The following is an 18,497-nucleotide window of genomic DNA, read 5'->3' as shown; positions in this document are numbered from 1 at the left end:
CTCTGGCTGAAAGAAAAACACGAGTGAGAAAACCAACACTGATCCCCCAGGTGAGAGAGGCAGGACACTGCTCTCACAGCCCCTGTGCAGAGCTCATGGAGACAGGCAGCCAGATGGCAAACATCAGGCCAGGGCCCAGCAATACCCCTCCTGGGATGCTTTGAGGCTCCCTCTTGTCCTCCACAGAAATTTTGTCTGTGTGAAGCTGTAAGGTTTTGTACCAAATCCCAAGCTGGGCATCCAGGGCTGCTGGTTGTACCCACTCCCACATGCAAGGCTGTACCCATGAGAGCCCTGGACTTGTTGCACCTTCATCACACAGGGCATGGGAGCACATTTCCATCCCAAACAGAAGCAGAGCTGCTCCAGTTGAGGTAAAACACCAGCTTTTGCTTGCACAGATGCTGCTCTGAAGGTGTTGGTGTCCCTGGCCCAGATGAAAACAGGCTGGCAGCAGGCACTGGAGCAACCCTTCAGTCATCAGCCCAGTCTGTTTGAGAGGCACAAGCTTCCAGTGACTCAACTGGAAAGGGGAAGCTTGGCACTGGTGCTCTGGACAGTCTGGCTAGGCAAGACTCCACAAGCCATCCCCAAGGTGACCTTTTTCTGGCATGGCATCGTGGGTTCCATCCCCCCCAGCCCTGCCTGGGTGAGAAATGTAAAGACCACAGAGCAGCAGAATAAACTGGAAGGAGGATGGGATGAAGACCTGCCAGCACAGCTCCTCCATCCTGCCTCTGCCACCTCCCTGCCTCCAGGGTGGGCACAGAGCTGTGAGGAAAGCAGAGGTACCGCAGTGGGCAGTGACAGATCCATGGGGCACTGACACAGAGCTGTCTCACTATGGAGAGGGTGAGAGGCTCGAGAAAGCTGCTCCCCAGGCAGCTGTGCCCCATGGAAGGGCCCAGCAGGGAGCCCTCCTGTGAAACATCTCTGCATCCCTCTCCTGGACCTTAGAGGGTCACTGATGATCCCAGGCTGCCAGACAGGTGGAGTGCTCCTCCCCACTGCCAGCAAGGGGAAGGGGATTGGATCAAGCAGACCAGCAAAGAACAAGCAGGACAGAAGGGCAGACAGGGAATCCAGCAGTTCCTGAGTGCACAGCTCACAGCCTGGCAGCCAGGAGCTTGGCAGGGCCAATGAGGAAGCCTTGGCAGATGTGGATTTGGGGACCTGAGTGTCCAATAGCAGCAAGCTCTCCTTGGAGCATTTTGGGGATTTTTGCACTCAACAAAGGCGCCTTCTTGACTCTTTCATGCCCAGGGAGCCATGCCCTGTCACAAAACACATGGAGACAAGTGACCACACACTGTCCCCAGGACAGGGCACAGAGGCGAGGAGTGAAAACTGAAGGACAGAAAAGATTTGTCACACTGGCAGCAAATGCCAGCGGTGTTCAGATGCCATGACTCAGTTTTCATCCACCCCACCAGACACGCAGTCAAGTTTCCGTGACAGCAATTTAACAACAGAGATGACTGCTGGCCAGGACACTCGGGTGGCAGCAGGGAAAGGGCTTGTTCCCATCCTACCAGGGCTTGAGTGCCTCAGTGTCAGGGTAACGCTGGGAAGAGGAGAGGATAAAGATCCCATCTGCTGCCGAGCCGGCCAAGGTCACCCCAACAGCCTGACCTCTTCCTGCCCCACACTCCACTCAAACACTCTTCTGACACAGCGAGGGCCCAGTACTTGCCAGATGTGATTTCCAGATGTGTGCCCTGCCCCGATCTGCCTGTGTGCCACTGTCTGCAGGAGAGGCCCTGAGGACTGGACCTTCTCCAATAACACAGGGAAGCACCTCCTCGTGTCACCTCCTCCTCCTCGGGCTCTCCATGTGAGTTCCTTCCACCCACCACAACACAAACCAGAGCCAGAGTTACCAGAGGGGCTGCTGGTGAAATCAAACCTGCTCTTGTCACAAAGGGGCTCTTCCCTTTCCATCAGATCTGCTGTATCTGCACTAACTAAGGCTTCACCTTTCACTGTCAAGGTTTTGGTGGCTAACCAGCCAACGGCACCTCCTGACAGCCCCATCCAAGTGCCAATGTCCGGGCACTGAGCAGACACCACCCAAGCCATGCAGGTAACATCATTTTCAGTTTATGTGGGAGAAGCAGGAGCACGTGTTGATGGCATGAAACCACTCGGGATTGTTTCTTAATGACCTCACCTGGGATTTATTTGGTCCCCAGAACTGGAGACCTACTGCTGCGTGCACACCAACCTTCTGCATGGTTCATACCAAACCTCATGTACCAGTGCTCCAAAATTTCACACTCTCATCTCTAGATCTCTTCATAACATGTCCCAGAGCCTGAGCTGCTGGGGGGTTACGGGGACCATACTCCAACCAGCACCAAGACCTTGAGAACAGGCTGACACAAGGCATTACAGGACATGTGAGACATAAAAGAAGGAAAAAAACCCCCAAAACAACAAAACCCAATTTCTGCTGCTTTGTTGGGGGACAGAGCCAACTCCCCACTGCCCTGTAAGCCTGGCACCACTTGGGTGCTGCTCTGGGGCCAGGGACACAGCTTTCTGGTCCTCTGAAGTTGAGGAGGGATGTGAGCGTGGATTAGCAGGACAAAGACTGCAGGCTCAAAGGAGAAGGGAGGTATCCAAAGTGCCCTGGGATCCTGGTCAGAGGAACCAGAGGTGGGTGAGTGATGCCTGTGGGATGAGTCCCCAAGCACAGCTCTGAGGCAGCAGGCTCTGTGTTCTAGTCTGAGGGGCCCAGGAGCACGAGAGCCTCACAAGAGAAGGACCATGACAGGCAGTGCCCAAATGCTCAGCAAACAAACAGGGCCAGTCCCCACCCCCTGCCAGCTGGGAAGCAGATTTATGGGGCACAGGCTTCCAGGGCAGGGAGCCAAGGGGGAGAAAGTCCTCTCGGACATCCTGTGCTCCCAACGTGGCCAAGCTCCCACCTGCAGCCACCCCATTGTCTGAGCTGGGCTGAGGTCTGCACCCTCAGAGGGTGAGGAGGAGGAGGAGGGATGAAGGACACACCGGCACATGCAGGAGGGATGTCCTTTAATCACCACACCATCAGCACTTCTGGGAGCAAGTAAACAGGAAAAAGGCTCTCAAGCAGCTGCTCTACCCAGCGTCCCTGTGGAGCACAGCCCGCAGTGACAGCCTTCCCTGACATCCCCTCCTGGTGACGATTTCCAACCCCGGCTGGTCTGGTCACAGCACGGGGAGATGCTCAAAGGGAGCAGGATGGGGCTCTGCACGGGGCAGTCCCAGAAGAGGAGCACAGCACACTTCAGATCAAATCAGAGGAGCTCCAGCAGAGATGGGGAGCAGGACAGTGCCATGTTGGAGCAGCTCCTGGTGACAGGAGGCAGCAGAGCAGGCACAGCATCCCTGTGTGCTATCCAGAGCACAGAGAGCCTCCACACTCCACCCAGGAGTCTGCACACACCCCCAGACAGATAAAGGCTGAGGGTGAGATGAGAGGCTGAACTACAAACACGAGGCAGCACAGCCCCAGACCTGATGATTCCATGTGTCATGGCAGGGAAAAAAAAAAAAGTCATATTCCAAGAAAAAGCAAATAAATGTGTTTGTAATGGGTTGGGGAGCAAACATGACCTGTAAGGCACAGTCCTGCCCCTTCTGCCAGGGCTGTTGGCCATTATATCCTTAAGGCCAGCAGGCTAAGTCAGCTCAGGACAGCATCCCACAGCACAGGAGCTCACGTGCTGGACCACGACCTTCCCTGGGACAATTTCAAACCAGTGCCAGGGCCAGCCAGATGTGCTCTGGGGCACCCTATTAACAGTGCCAGAAAACAGTGACCAGAACCACAGAACCACAAATGTTTGCAAACAGAAGGGAGGAGCTGCAGAAGAACACAAGGAGAGGTCCATGCCAGACTCTGGAAGGCTTTCCACAGCTCCCCAGACAGGCCAGCTCAGGGCTCCCAGTTCCAAATCAGGCCAAAGAGCCACCAGACACAGGGGCAACAGAGATGGAGCTGAAAAGCAGTTTGAAAATCACTGAGACTTTCAGAGTTCAGGCTGGCAGCATCCTAAAGCTCTGCTGACTTCTACAGATTTAGAGTGGCCAGCTTCTGCTAGAGACACCAGCCCGTGGCCCTTTGGGTGCTCAGGGTGCTCCACAATCCCAAGCCTTCCCACTGTCCAGTATATCAAGGTGTCTGATATGTGACGGGGATGTATCAAGAGGCAAAGGACACCTAGGACAGGAAGGATGAGCCTGGCAGAGCCAGAAGCAGACAGCCCTGCCTGCAGCTCCAATTGCTGGGGGATCTTCAGAAAGGTCAAAAATTCTCAGAAATTAGGAAATTTCTCAGTTGAATCAATGTCCAAAAGTTTTTTCCATGTAAAACAGCTCTTCGTGCAATACTCAAAGAATACTCAAAACCTAAAGATTAAAACAATTTCAAAGGACAGCCTTCTCCAGCACATTCCCTTTGGGAATGGCTGCTGTCACTGTGTCCCTGCCTAAGGGCTCTCCCCAGCCTGGGAGACACCCTCCTGATGCAACACCTCCGGCAGAGAACCCGCTTGGAACAGATGAGCAGGGACAGCAGAGCACAGGAAAAGCCATGAGATCACCCACCCCCTGCGTGGCAGGACACAGCCACTGGCAGAGGATGTGCTGGATGTTAAAGTGATCTCATGTGTGACACCAGCAGCACACACTGCAACCCACTGAGCTCACGAGCCCCAGGTTTGCTGGGATGGCTGCAGGTTCCTGTGGGCATCCCTGCGTGTCAGACACCACACCACCTTCTCCACACAGCCCCAAGCATCTGCTGAACACACAGACCTTCCTCCCTTTATCCTTCTCTAACAAGGTATCCCTCTGGTTGCTCCACTTCAGCATCATCTTCCACCATCCACTCTCCGAGCCTTTCTGACCAAGGGAAGAGGGGAGGATGTGTGGAGGGGTAACTTTTCAAAAACATTGTAAGGACTTGAAAATCTTCTGATTTCTATTGCCCTTAAACCTCAGGGCACAATAGAAAAGTAAAAAGTCTTCTCCAGTGACTTCTGACATTTCCTTTTTCTGCGTGATAAGGTTCAACCAATGGTTTAAAGTCAGAGCTGCTCGGGTTTTTTGTGCTCAAAGCCCCACACCTCCTCACCACACGCTGCAAGCTCTTCCTGGGCTCCCCACACCCTCCTTCACTGCAAGCCCTACATCAGGTCCTACCAAACCTGCAACAGCTCGGGAACAGGGACACAGCAGGGGCTGACTGCAGCCCTGCCAGGACACCCAGAGGCACCACCACACCCCCTGAGCCCAAACCACCAGCCCAGCTCTTGGCTGACCCAGCATTAAGCCCAGACTGCCACTGTTGGCCCCTTCACCTCACAAACCACAGCCCACCCACAGTGTGGTCCTGGGTGTTCCTACAGCCCTGCAGGACAGCAATCACTGTGCCCAACAACAGGCTGATCTGGAAGGGGTCTCACAGCTCCTGCCAGCCAGTTCCATGGCCTGGATGAAATGCTCAGCACAAAACTGTCACACCAGCCCCAGCAGCATCCCACTTTGGCAGAGACAGAGGAGCTGGACACACTGTCAAGTGTGCTCCACTTCCAGCAGCTTCTGAAGCTCCCATCCACAGGTCAAGCTGCTGCAGCTTGTACGGGCAGAACTCAAGCAGAAGTTTGTGTGATGTACCCAAAACCGTCAGGCAGTCACAACTGAGCCCCTGTTCTGAGAGCTCCTGCTCCACCCCAAGTGCTGGCAAGTCCAACATCCTGGACAGGCTGCCCATCATGGTGCAGTGGTTTCACCTGGGTCTGTCCCACGGGTCACAACAGTCCCACTGCTCTCTGGAGGGGAAGGTCCCAGGCAAAAAGCAGTGCTTGAGTTCCCAGGAACACAAAAATTACATGAAGGTTGCACCACTGGGCAACTCAGAGGTCAAACCTGCTGTGCCACACACAGAGCTTGGGGGCAGAGACCTGAGCCCTGCTCAGGGACAGGGACTTTAGCACTGACTCCCACCAAGGTGGCAGACGGGTCTGTCCTCCTCTGTCTGCAAGCTGTAAGATATGCAGGAGGTCACAGCCTGCTCACACAGGGGTGACAGTCAGGGTGTCTTGGGGACTCTGCAGTGCAGCCACTGCGATCAGATAAGGAGCTGAGCAAAGGCTCTGAGATAAGGATGACCATCCCTGCTGTGCAGGCAAGGGAGCTAAAACAAAGAGCAGTAAAGGGATCACAGATTGGTCTGGGCAACTCCTGGCTCAGCTGTGACTGAGATGGGACACATTAAAAGTCCTGTAAGAAATCCCACCACAAAACTGCCCCCAGGGATGGGAGGTGATGGAGCCAAGCACTGTCACCTCTTTGCATGGACTCTGCAAAGCCAGATGTTCGGATCCAGCTTACTCAGGTGCTCCTTTGGCCACACATGGTGTCCAGCCAACAGGCAGGGAGAAAGCCAAGCCCTGAAAAACTTGGAGTGCTCAGGCCCTTGATGTAGGTGAGAAGCAATCAGTCCAAGAACACCCAAAACCTCTCCAGCACATTTTAATTAGCGGGTTTGAACCCCATGAGCCAATTCCTTCCACGTGGCTGACTGGCAGATGAAGGAACCAGAGAGATGGACAACCTGGGTGCAGGTACCACAGGGCAGCACTCGTCTCCCAGCTGGCCAAGCTCCAGCTGCTCTACAGAGAAGCTTTCCTTTGTTGCAGAGAAGCTTTTGAGATGCCAAGGGAGGAGGTAATTTTTGATGTGTCTTACTACTGCATGAGTAGGGGGTCTTCTAGCCTGTTCTTCCTGGAAGATGCTACCAAGAAGAAAAAGGGGCTGACAGAGGGCTGTGAAGTGAGGGGAGAGGCTGTTTCAGTCTGGAGAAGGCACAGCAGAGCTCACTTTGATTTCCCCTGTGTAACACAAATACCCTCGTAAGCAGGAAGGGGACTGGTAACGACACAAAAAACCCACACTCAAGAAACTCCCACAGCAGAGCGTCAGCAGGGGAAGCTTTAACCATCCCAACAGCCACAGCCACGCTCTCCCCCACCCACCCCAACCATTCTGCAGCCCCCTGCTCAAGGCACCTCCGAGAGAGCTCCCTCCTCCCAGCTGCAGGGGCTGCATCCTTGGTGGTGGGGCAGGGGGGGACCCACCAGTGCAGGAGTCACCCTGCACCCCTCGAGGAGTTGCTCCAAAGTTAGTTTATCCTTGAAAGCCATTTCTGGCTTGCTCGCTTCTCAAGAGCCCCAAGCCCCTCAGTTTAAGCAGATGGCCTCAGAAAAATATAAGTAAAAAAGAAAAAGCTGCGCCTTGGTGGACTAATGAAAGAGGCAGGTACTTGGAATGGCTGAGGCAGGTACGAGTCACACTTCACAGCCACTTTGCATTAATATTTTACAGCCTCTTTCTTTTCTTTTACACAAGCAAGGGCTTTTCTGCACCTCCACGGGACTGAGCTCATTTCACGGAAAGCAAGAATGCAACCAGGGTTTTTTTTGAGGTAGTTTTTTTTCCTCCTCTCTCTCCTCTATAAAACAAACATCTGCTCCAGATTTTCAGCTCGCTCTCTGAGCAAACTCTCTGAATTTTCTGACGTGTTTCAAGGCAAACAGATCAATTAGAAGCTGGCCTATAGCCCCCCAGCACATGAAGGTAAGAACACGAGACCCTTTTATATTAAAAAAAATAGTTAACACAGGAAACTAAAAAAAAATATAAACGCATAAAAGACAACTGACTAAAGGGATTAGCTCTACTTTGCTTTGGGTGATTAACAAAAAGAATAGAAAATTATTAGCACTCTTCCCATCACAGCAGACAGGCCCTCTGCAGAGTTGATTAGCAAGAAAGCAATGCATTGGTAATTAGAGCTGGCTAGAACCCTTTGGATAAAAACAAATATTAATTGAAAAAAATGCCCTTTTTTGGCACAAACGAAGACTGCATTTTTCAGTTTCAGTTTTGAAAAAGCACAGGGGAAGGAGGCGACCGCTTTCCAAAGGGAAAGGCTTCCCCCCTCCTCCCCAGCCCTCAGCTCGTGGAGAGCCCCAGCGCCCTGGAGCAGGATGAAGAGCTTAACGAAGAGCAGGCACGGGTCCTGTCCAAGAGAAGAGGCTCTTCATCGGGAGCCCAGCTGGCTGCGGGCCCCGCGCCGCCCCCACGGAGGGGAGATGTGGGGGACACACACGCCGACCATCCACACACAAAGGTCACTCTTTATGCAGCGCTCACAAAGCCCTACACAAGGGTCACAGAGCAGGGCACCACGACAGGGCTGTCACACCAGCACGGGCTCCCCCCTCCCGGCACCCCAGCACCTCCCAGCTCACGGGCAGCAGAGGCCGGGCAGGGTGGTGGCCAGCAAGGCTGGTTGGCTGCCTGACCATCTACAAGCACGTGTGGTGATGTCACCCAAGACCTTTAAGACCATCAAGTCCAACCATTTACCCAGCACTGCCAGGTCCACCACTAAACCATATCCCCAAGAGACACATCTACACAACCTCCTCCCCAGTCAGCATCCCCCAGGTCCAACCTCCCTGCTATTAGGAGATGATGATGCACATGAAGGGCTTTGTCCTTAAGTGCCAAAAGCTCCTTCCAGAGGATGGCTCAGACCCTGCTTGCTTCAATAAATAACTTGAAATAAAGGATGGCCCATCACCTCAGGGCAAAGCAGTGTGGCCAGTGGAGAGATGAGAAGTATTGACAGACCAGCACATGCAGATCCTGGGGTGATAACTGCTCTTGACATCTCCCACAGTGATGAGCCCTTCCAGGGCTGCAGCCAAAAGGGGCTGTGCTCTTCCCAATAGGGTCAGTCATGGAGCCAAGTCCCCCAGCACTGCCCACCCCAGACAAACACTCATCTGCTTTCTGCACGGCCCACCAGGTACAGAGAAAGGAGCACAGATCCTCTATGCTTGGTGTTCACAGAGACAGACACCTCTCCAGTACATGGCCCGTCACACAATGTGCCCCGAGTCCAAGACCTCTGTATGTGATACACTGTGGATACTCACTCATTCTGAAATGGATAAAAACCCAGGATCACTCCTACTTAGACAACTAACTTGTGTGCAGGGTGGTCTGAAGCTCCCTGGTGGTCTCCACGTCTCAAGAAACACATAAACATCTGTTACAGACCCATGAACATCACACACACAATTTTTGACCTGAAAACCCTCAGACTTTGTCCAGTAGAGATGCTGTTCCAAGGGGATGAGCCAGGAGGGGAATACATCAGTGTATCTGCCACATGAAGTGGAGTTGTCACACACCTGGCTTTTCCCAGGCATCCTTTTTCTGCCCAGAAAGCACATCCAGATAAAAATAGGGAAGCTGGCCAAGAACCTAGTATTGCTGGCCATCGATCCCATGGCTTTGCCTTGCCTGCCTAGATACACAGTCACTATTTGTGTACACAAGTTGATATTTCCACCTAGAGCTCCCACACTTCTGTCCAGGAAGTGTTAAAGCAAAGCTCTCCTCCTCAGCCCTGTGAGGAAAGACGGGCAAGGGGATGGGTGCTGCTCAGGGTGTTGGGTGATACCTGAAGAGGGGACTGAGGACAGGGTGAGATGCTCAGGTGCAGAGAGGAGGCCATGGAGAAAGCATCCAGCATCAGAGAGATGGGGCTGAAGGCATGGCAGCTCCTCAGGCTGATGTTGCCTGTCTCCAGTGTGGCCCACCTTCCCCCTCGAGAGGGTCACACACACTGTGGGAACACCACATGTGTTGGGAGGCACACAGAGGGAACCCAGAGCCCATGGGCACCATGTGGTCTGTAGACTCTGCAAGAAACTCCCCAGCACAAGCATCATTTGCTGTGCCTTAGTTTGCGAACACCTTAAGCCCAGGGTCAATAGACTGCCACTCTCTCCTCCCTCTCCCACTGCCTCACTGCTCCCAGAGGCCATTCTGGGAAAGGGATGGGGGAGCTTCACATCCTGGTGATGCTAAAGGAGCCCAAGGCTCCCTCCAGATCTGCCTGGAGACACCACTGGACAAAAGGTAGAGGACTCCGAGGGTCTAAGGGCAAACAAAAGCCCCAAACTGGAAGCACCAGCATTTTGTGGTCCTGCCACAGAGACGTGGCCATCATCTCCACATCCTTCCCTCACTGGAGTCCCTGGTATTAACAGCATCCCACCTTCCCACCCTGGGCCAGCAGCACTTGCCAGGAGAGACAACAGCCCCTCCTTGGCCTCGCTGTGCCCCAGTCACACCCTCAGCACAGGGAAGGCCAGCGCCAGCACTTACATCACGTCTCCTTCATTCACATCCCCTCTTCCTCACCTCCAGCACCAAACAGAGCCCTCGTCCTGTCCTTGCGCTAGTGCATGTGGGGGTGGGAAGGGCCGTTTAAAAGAAAGAGCAGTAACCTGGGAAACCAACACCGACGTTAAAAGTTTCCCAGTGTGGGGCACCGCTGCTCTCGCCCCCTTTCCCACCCATCTTTGTGGTTTGACACTCAGGTTTCTCACGCACCCTTTCCCGTGCCCTCCTCATTCCAGAGGTCCCCATCCTGCGCGGGAACCCGGAGGCACCGCGGGGCTGCCGTACCAGCACCCACTGCGAGGAGGGGGTGCGGGACCGGCCCCACGCTCAGCTCACCCCGTGCCATCACCCCCGCGCAGATGTGCGGCGGGGAACGCGGAAGAGGACGGAACTACAATATTTTGGGTTGGTTTTCCTACTTTTTGCCTTTTCCGTTCCATCTCATCTGTTGCTCCGAGGTGCAACCGCAAAAGGGCTCACACCAGCCCTGCCTCCTTCCGAGGCTCCCTACGCCTTTCAGGTGCTGTTAGCCAAGGCACCACCCGGGAAAACACCTCGTTTATCCCAGGGGAAGTTCGGTGCCGAAGAAGGATGCGGAAAGTTGGGAGGCGGCGCTGGGCGGGGGCAGTGGCGGTACCGGCCGCGCATCCCCCGCACACCGCGCGGCCGGGGCCGGCCCCGGGCTGGGAGCCGGACCCCCCGCGCCCCCCGGGCTGCCCGCGGGCAGATGCTGAGCGCGGAGAGCCCGGGAGTTAATTCTTTTTCGTTTCCCCCTTCCTCCTCAGCCGCCCAGCCCCCGCCGCCCCCCGAACGGCGGCTCCAGCCCCGCACCCATCGCCCCGAGGGACCGCGGCCCCTCTCGCCCCGCTCCCCGCCGCGCTCGCCCCCAGCCCCGCACTCACCGGCCCCCTCGACCTTCTCGGAGCCGCGGCTCCAGGTGACCTGCCGCGTCTCCAGCTTCACCTGGAAAGTTTTCCGCTCGGGTCGCTGCGACTTTTTGGAGTAGAAGAGGGTCATGACGGTGCCCACCTCCAGGCTGCGGCAGAGCTGCACCGCCTCCGCCTCGCTGGGCGCGCCGGGGCCGCCGCCCGGCCCGGCCGCCATCGGAGCGGCGAACAAAGGGGAGCGGGAGCGCCCGAGCCCCGCCGCGCCCCGCGCCGCTGCCGCCCGGAGGAGCGGGGAGAGCAGAGGGAGGAGGAGCGAGGAGGGAGGAGGAAGGAGGGAGGGAAGGGGCGGGGGTGCGGGCGGGGCGGTCCCCGCGCCGGGGGCGGGCGGGACGCGCAGCGCGGGGGGTCTGCGGGGGGCACGGAGCGGGGTGATACCGACTGCGGGGTTTCGGCTGACAGAGCACCCCCGCGGGGTGGCCCGCCTGGGCAGGGGGCAGTGTGGACCCCGCTTGCCGGTGCTACAGACCCCCCAGCATCCTGGGGTATCGGGGTGCCCTGCTCCCCATGGCACACTCAAGTACCGGGGTGCCCTGCTCCCCCGAGCACAACCATGTACCGGGGTGCCCTGCTACCCATGGCACACTCAAGTACCGGGGTGCCCTGCTACCCATGGCACGCCCAGGTACCGGGGTGCCCTGCTCCCCCGAGCACAACCATGTACCGGGGTGCCATGCACCCCATGGCACACTCAAGTACCGAGGTGCCCTGCACCCCCGAGCACGCCTGGGTGCCACCCTGCACCCCCCTGCAGGGCTCCCAGGTCCCCGGGGTGCCGCTCACCCCACGACACCGCGGGGCCCCAGCACCCAGCGCAGGGTTTGCGTGGCACGTGCGGGGTCCCGGCGCTGCATCCCGGTGGCTTTTCCTGCGGACAGAGCCCTCGCTGTGGCTGCCGCTGGCGCCGTGGGGCGGCTTCCCCGTGGAGCCCCGTCTGCGTTTGCAGTATCCTCCGCACAGATCCTGGCTGGATGTGTGTTGACATGGAAAGCGGGATGGGGCTTGCGGGGCAGCCTGTGGCATCCTGGCCCTGGGGGACGTGTAGGGGAGCCGTGGGTCTCTGGACAGTCTTCAGCCCCTCTCTGGCCCCGGCTGGAGACCACACAAAAGCAGGGTTAGTGAGGGGATAAGTGGTTGAATTGGGAAGCGTTTCAGAGCAGTTTGCTCCATTCACGTGGTTAAAGCCTGCAATTTCCCTTTCTGTGTGCCACTGGCCTTCCTCCCTGTCCCCTCCGCCCCACCAGGACACCCCAGGACACGCTGGGCACCCAGGTGTCCCAGGCTGGGGACAGAGTCCAGTGGCATCTCTGACCCTGAGAGGTAATGACTGCTAAGGGCAAGCAGAGCCCTGCTGCAGGTTTGGTTGGAGGGGTTGTACCCCACATAGAAACGCACAGGTATGTGATATATGTGTATGTGTACAATATAAACACATACATACACACACGTGTGTGTCTGCAGGGCCAGGGCAAGGCAGCCTGTGCTGAGCAGCCCTTATCTCACATCCCAGCTCATGGGTGGACCTGGAAGGGGCGTCATGTTCTAAGTGAGGGGCCCCCATCCCCATGTGCACCCCACAAATGAGCAGCTCCCTCTGTCCCTGCTGCTCCACTCGCCTCCAAAGGGACACGCTGGACACACACGTGCACACACACGTGCACACACATGTGCACACTCACGAGGAGCCCTACAAGGTTGTTTAGGATCCCACCTAGTGTCTGGGCAGCAAAAAGGTAAGACAGACCAGGGTAAGAACCTAAACCTGCCCTGATAGAAACAAGCAGTGTATGACAGCACTGTAAGGGCTGACAGGACGCTGGGGATGTGCTCAGCTGAGCCAGAGCCACTGGAGTCTGTGCTTGGTGTTGGCACAGGACTCTCAGCACATTCTCTCCGGGGTGAGCTGCCCTGGAAGTCGCTCCTGGCTTGTGGAATGGCCCCGCTCGGGACCGGCAGGAAGAAGCCGGCTCCCAGTGGTCTTAAAATAGCTGAGCATTATGGGCACACCCTTGTTTTTGAGGGCAAAACCTGAGAAGGGAGCGCGGCCGTCGAAGAAACAGAAGAGGTAACTCCCTCCCTCCCAAATCCTGCCTGTTGTGCTGAAGGAGAGCACCCAGCCCGGCATGTCCCCAGCTCTGGAGCACTGCCTGGCTGGGGCTGCTGCCTGCAGGATGTGGTTTGCAATGGGGTGTCTGCAATGGATATTTTTTCTTCTGCAGGTTTGACTAATCACCTTTTAGCCTTGCATTAGCTCTCCATGTCTGAGATGCTGCACACCAAGGAGTTTCATCATTTAATTTGACAGCACATGAAACCACCTTTGTGCGCCTGCTGCCTGCCAGCTCTGTTTAGTGGTCCCAGCTCCTGTATCTGCCAGGCCATGGGCAATCATGCTCCACCCCTCAGGGCAGCAAAAACTTCCATTACAGTCCTGTTTTTAATTCCCTGGATCATGTTCATCGTATGGCTGTGAAGGGCTGGGGGTTCTGCAATCTCCCCTTGCAAACACCTTTGGGGAAAAGGGGATTTCCCCCTCTGAGTGGCCCCAGCACCTTCCCCCATCACAGTTCCGAATCATGGGATGCCATCCCCCATATCCTGCAGGATTCATGGAGCAGCTGCATCCTCCCACCAGGAACAGGCTAACAGCCAGGTGACCTCTGGCTTAAGGACAGCCCCCGGCCATGCTCAAGGGCTGAGGACCAAAATCCAGGGCAAGAGCACTCCAAGGCCACCCCACAGACAAGTGTGGGGGTCCCTGCAGCCCAGTATCCCTCTGACACCAATGTCTGGGAATGGACACGTCTCTCTCCTGCCCTGGGGACCCTTCATTGAGAGAAGGTGCCCGATCCTCACCCGAGCAAGGGATGCTTGGCATCTTGCAACCCCTGGGAGAGGTGCCCCACTCCAGGTTATTTATTCATTCCTGCCTGCTCCGCATTGCCTGGGGTGGGTGAACGTGACATCAGCCCGTGTGCTGAGAAAACCACTATCAGGGAAGAGCTTCCCTGGTGCTGCAGGCAGCAGGATCTGGAAAACCAGCAGGGAAGGCGGTGCGGAGTCCCCTCCTGGCCGGGCTGGTGTTGGCAGACGCAGAGCAGTGTTTTGCCGGGGATGGAAAGCAGACCCGCCTGGGGCTGTGGAGCTGCTGCGGATGCTGGCGCGGAGCCCGCCCCGTGCACGCTCTCCGAGGAGCTGCTGGGCAAAGCTGTGCCCGCAGGCAGGGCTGCCTCCCCCCACACCTCCTGCCCCTCACAGGCCCTGCAAGATCCCTCTGGATTACAACTGGCACCTGATGGGAAACCCACTGCAGCTCCAGGTTCCCTGTCCCCGCTCCCTCACGTTGCACGGGGAGCACAGGCTTTTTTAATATCCCGAATTCACCTGGTTTCAATTTCCAACCCTGGAATCCTGTAAGACTTCAAGGGGGATGGGGCTGCATCCTGCAGGGTTTGCAGCCTCCCCTTGGCTGTCAGGGCCTGTCCATGGGCTCACAATGCACAAGATCCAGTTTCAACCTACATTTTGCCCCCTCCTCTGGCCACATCACCACTGCCTCAGCTTCCCTGGCTGCCAGACACAAGCCTTGTGGAGCAGGAAAGCAGAACTGGTGTGGTGACACTGGGGCAGGCGAGGACGGGCACTGCAGTGCTGGGATAAAAAACGGGATGTGGCATGTCCGTGGCCATTTCCCTGTTTGCACAGTGAGTCAATGGGGTCTGGGAATTGTCCATGGAAAGTGTGGGGTGTGTGGTCCTCACCCTGCTGTGCCACAGGCAAAAACCACAGATTAAACCCCCCTGGGGTCCCTGCCTGGGACAGAGCCAGCAGGGGATGAGTGCCTGTGCTCCCGGTGTCCGCAGGGAGCCGGGCACATTTCCAAGGGCCGCTTTTGCACCAACATACCTTTCCTTGCTGACAGGGAGAGGCACAGCACGCTCCAGCCTGGGACATCAGGCTGGCCTCACACCTCCAGGCCTGGCCAGGGCACTTTGCCATGCCCAGGGAGAAAGCGGATCTGTCAGCAGCGACACTGGGGTGGAAGATCCCTTCTGCGGGAGCACATCCCTGCCCGTTCCATTCAACATTTCCCTGCTCAGCGGTGCACGGTATGGGAATTTAATTCAGCCAGGTCTGACTGAGGCTGTATAAATAGAAAGGATATTTTTACAGGCTGCATTGTTCCAGGCACGGGCAGGTCGGGAGCACAATGAGCCCCTTTCCCTCTCCGCTGGCATTTTCTCGGCTGCACCTTGGAAAGGCCCCAGAGAGTAAACGGCGCTGCTGCCAAACGCGAGTTTGTGCAGCCACAACAAAGCGCCTCAAAGATCGCAGCGGGCAGCAGGAAGCCCGGCTCGGGGCTGGCTGCCCAGAGGCTCCTCAGCTGGCTCAGCCACACTCGGGGCTTTGGGAGCCCACCCCCAGCACTGGGGTCACAGGGAGGTCCTTGTGGAGGAGCCAGGGATCTGCTCCAGGATCCTAAAGGACACCACGCCTGGGCTGCTCTCAATGCCAAGGAGATGGAATCATCCCTCAGCCTCGCTGTCCATGTCCTTGCCCAGCCTCCTGCCCTTTCCAGCCACGTGCCTCACTGAGGATCTGGCTACAGGACCACACAACCGACCACGGAGCCCCCGTGACACCACACAGGCAGCAGTGAGAGCTACTTGAGAAACAAGGGCAGCTTTGGCAGCTGTGGAAAGCATCATCCCTTCCCAGAGCCACGGCCAGGTGATGCCTTTCAGATCCCTGGCATCATAAACCCACACTGTTCTCAACAAAACCCTGATGAAGACACAACTCCTGGGTCACTGCCAACCCACCTGGCCCTTGCCCTGGCCTCAGCATCCCCTGCTGCACAAGGTGCCCAGCCCGTCACCTCCTCCAGCACAGCAGCCACGGGGACCTCACAGCCCAGGGCCGGAGGTGAAAGAACACACAGACACCAACACTCAGTTAAGTTGTAGGAATTTATTTTAAATAACCTACAGTTGATTAAAAGGGAATTCATGATAAAAATAGAAGATACTTGTTGAGGAAAGGCTGCAGGAAATGGTCTTGCACACACACTAAGCTAACAATGCCTCTAAGACTAATGATTATAGCAAAAAAAGGTTTCACATTAAAATTCTGCCTTTTTAAATTTTTTAAAATTTTTTTACACAATTACGAAAGAAAAAAATAAAAGCCCTAAAATCTTGATTATTTTCCTTTTTGGACCAATGCTCATTTCCCTCGAAATTCATTGACCTGTGAAACTTCTTTTTACACAATAAAATCTTTCAAGTAAAAGAGGGGAGTGGGGCTTAGAAAAAAAGGGGGGAAAAAGGTAAAACAGTCTGACAAACCTAAAAAGTAGATAATTCTGGAAGTGTACAGAGCATGTTCAGAACAAAGGGTGATGGGAATGTCATTTGTTTCCAATTTCACTTGTCCTCAAATTCCACACACATCTCCCCATCACACGGCCCCCTCCCCCCACCCACTCCCCAAATCTACACGATCTTTAAGATCAAGAAAGAAAGAAAACTGTTTAAATATTTTAAAATAATTAAAAGAAATAAAAATTCACATTTAAAAAAAGGAACACTCAAGTCAGGAGGCCGATTTCCCATCACAATTTGCTCTGAACAAATGCAGTGGATATTTGTAATTCATGTTCCAATGCCACGACTGTTTCAAGTGACAAATTGAAAAAGATCTGGGTATTTCCATGACTATAGTGACAGCTGTAACAGGTGCGTTGGGTTCCTTAAATTTTGTTTATTTGTTAAAGTCTGAAATGGGGCGGGAGGGGGAGGGGAAGGGCAGGGGTTAAGGAGTCCATTTTCTATTAAAATATAGAAGTTATTGCAAAACCCTAACTGTAAAAACGCACCAATATAATTGGATTTTGTATACAGTAGCTAAAGATTCCCACGCTCTCAGTGTGATGGTGAATTTGCCTGGTGGAAGGTTGACAAATCCCCCATCCACTTGCCCTGCCTCAAGAGAAAAACTACACAAACCAGACAGCTAGAATTTGGATCTCTGAAACATTTTTAAATAAGTTGTCCATAGGACAACTGGCTCAGCTCCTTTAGGATATTTCCAGGTTATGCTTTCTGCAAGATGTTGGCTGTGTTATCTGATGCTCACTTGCCCCTTTCCTCCCCCTTCCCCAGCATCCAAGGACAAGTAAGGCTCACAGTTTATCAATCTCCCTAAAAACCAGGCTACTCCCTTTTCCCATAAAATTCAGCTCAATAAAAACAGGTTAAAACTCATAGTCTTCCTCTGCCATGTCGATAGCCCAGGCAAATTTCTCTCGTTGGGTTTTGTTATAAATCTTCTCTATAGGAATTCCCCACTTCTTACACCTGCAGGAGAGGAGATGCTGTCAGAGCTGGAGATGGAAGGGAAGGCCAGAGACATTGCCCTTGGCCACAGCCCTCCCCTGCCACGTGGGGGGACACGACAGAGGTGAAGGGGTGGAGGGGATCACCCCAGCACAGCCCAGGCAGGTGCTTACCAAGCAACAGAGATCCTGGGGTCCAGATAGTTGAGTTTGGAGGTGCCCAAAGCGATCTGCTTGTTCTCCTCCCTATCTGTAGCCTGAACCTCCAGCTTCATCAGTTGCTCCTCAATCCTCTGCACTGCTTTCTTCTTGCTCTCCACTGTCCTGGGGTGGGAAAGAACAAATCATTGAATTCCTAATGCCCTGCCAGCCAGCACTGTGGGAACCCACAGGGACTCTGCTCAAGGTAAGCAATGCCACCAGCCACACGGGGCAGCCGTGTCAGCACAGATGGTGACATAAAACACTCAGCACATGCAATTAAGAACTGACATTTTCGAAGAGGTAGAGCAGGAATCTTAAGCAGCAGTTTTGTTTTAAAAGGTTGGAAGCAACAGCCTGAACTGTTCTGATGCTACACCCACTCCCAAAGCAGCCCATCTATCCCTCAGGAACAGTCACGCTGTGATCCTGCTTTCAGAGCTCCCATAACTCAGCACCCCTGGGGCTGCTCTGCAGAGCCCACACGGAGCCCGAGCACATCGTCTGCTCCGTGGGCTTCCCAAGGGGAGAGCGGAACTCGGGGAGGTGCCTGTGCATTAACTGTGTAACTCCTGGCTCCCCAGCCAGGCAGCAGCACTGCACAGGGGTCACTGGGCAGCTCTGGGGTGGGTGAGCTCTGCTGAGGCTCAATTCGGGGGGCTGGGCACGAGTGACCACGGCAGGACCTGCAGTGTCAGACAAGCCCCTGGGTGGCCATTTCTTCATGCACAGAAGAAAGAGGGGAAAAGATGGCCTTCCCA

General features: G+C 55.3%; 2 protein-coding genes across 2 annotated transcripts in view; both read right to left on the bottom strand.

Moving 5' to 3' along the window:
- PLCG1 (phospholipase C gamma 1) overlaps positions 1-11,358 on the bottom strand; it is a 41,103-nt gene extending 29,745 nt beyond the window's left edge. The window contains exon 1 of the mRNA XM_017822560.1: positions 11,157-11,358. Coding sequence (XP_017678049.1) covers positions 11,157-11,358 — 202 coding nt within the window. The remainder of the gene's footprint in view (positions 1-11,156) is intronic.
- A 4,791-nt stretch (positions 11,359-16,149) lies between these two features.
- Positions 16,150-18,497, bottom strand: part of TOP1 (topoisomerase (DNA) I) — a 65,863-nt gene continuing 63,515 nt past the window's right edge. The window contains exons 21-22 of the mRNA XM_017822654.1: positions 17,710-17,859; positions 16,150-17,557 (exon numbers count right to left, since the gene is read on the bottom strand). Of these exons, the coding sequence (XP_017678143.1) occupies positions 17,455-17,557; positions 17,710-17,859 (253 nt within the window). The 3' untranslated portion in view covers positions 16,150-17,454. The remainder of the gene's footprint in view (positions 17,558-17,709; positions 17,860-18,497) is intronic.

This window comes from Lepidothrix coronata, unplaced genomic scaffold (assembly GCF_001604755.1).
Source record: "Lepidothrix coronata isolate B3197 unplaced genomic scaffold, Lepidothrix_coronata-1.0 Scaffold99, whole genome shotgun sequence".
Lineage (NCBI taxonomy): Eukaryota > Metazoa > Chordata > Aves > Passeriformes > Pipridae > Lepidothrix > Lepidothrix coronata.
Note: the sequence above shows the minus strand (reverse complement) of the source record. Positions and strands in the feature narration are given on the sequence as shown.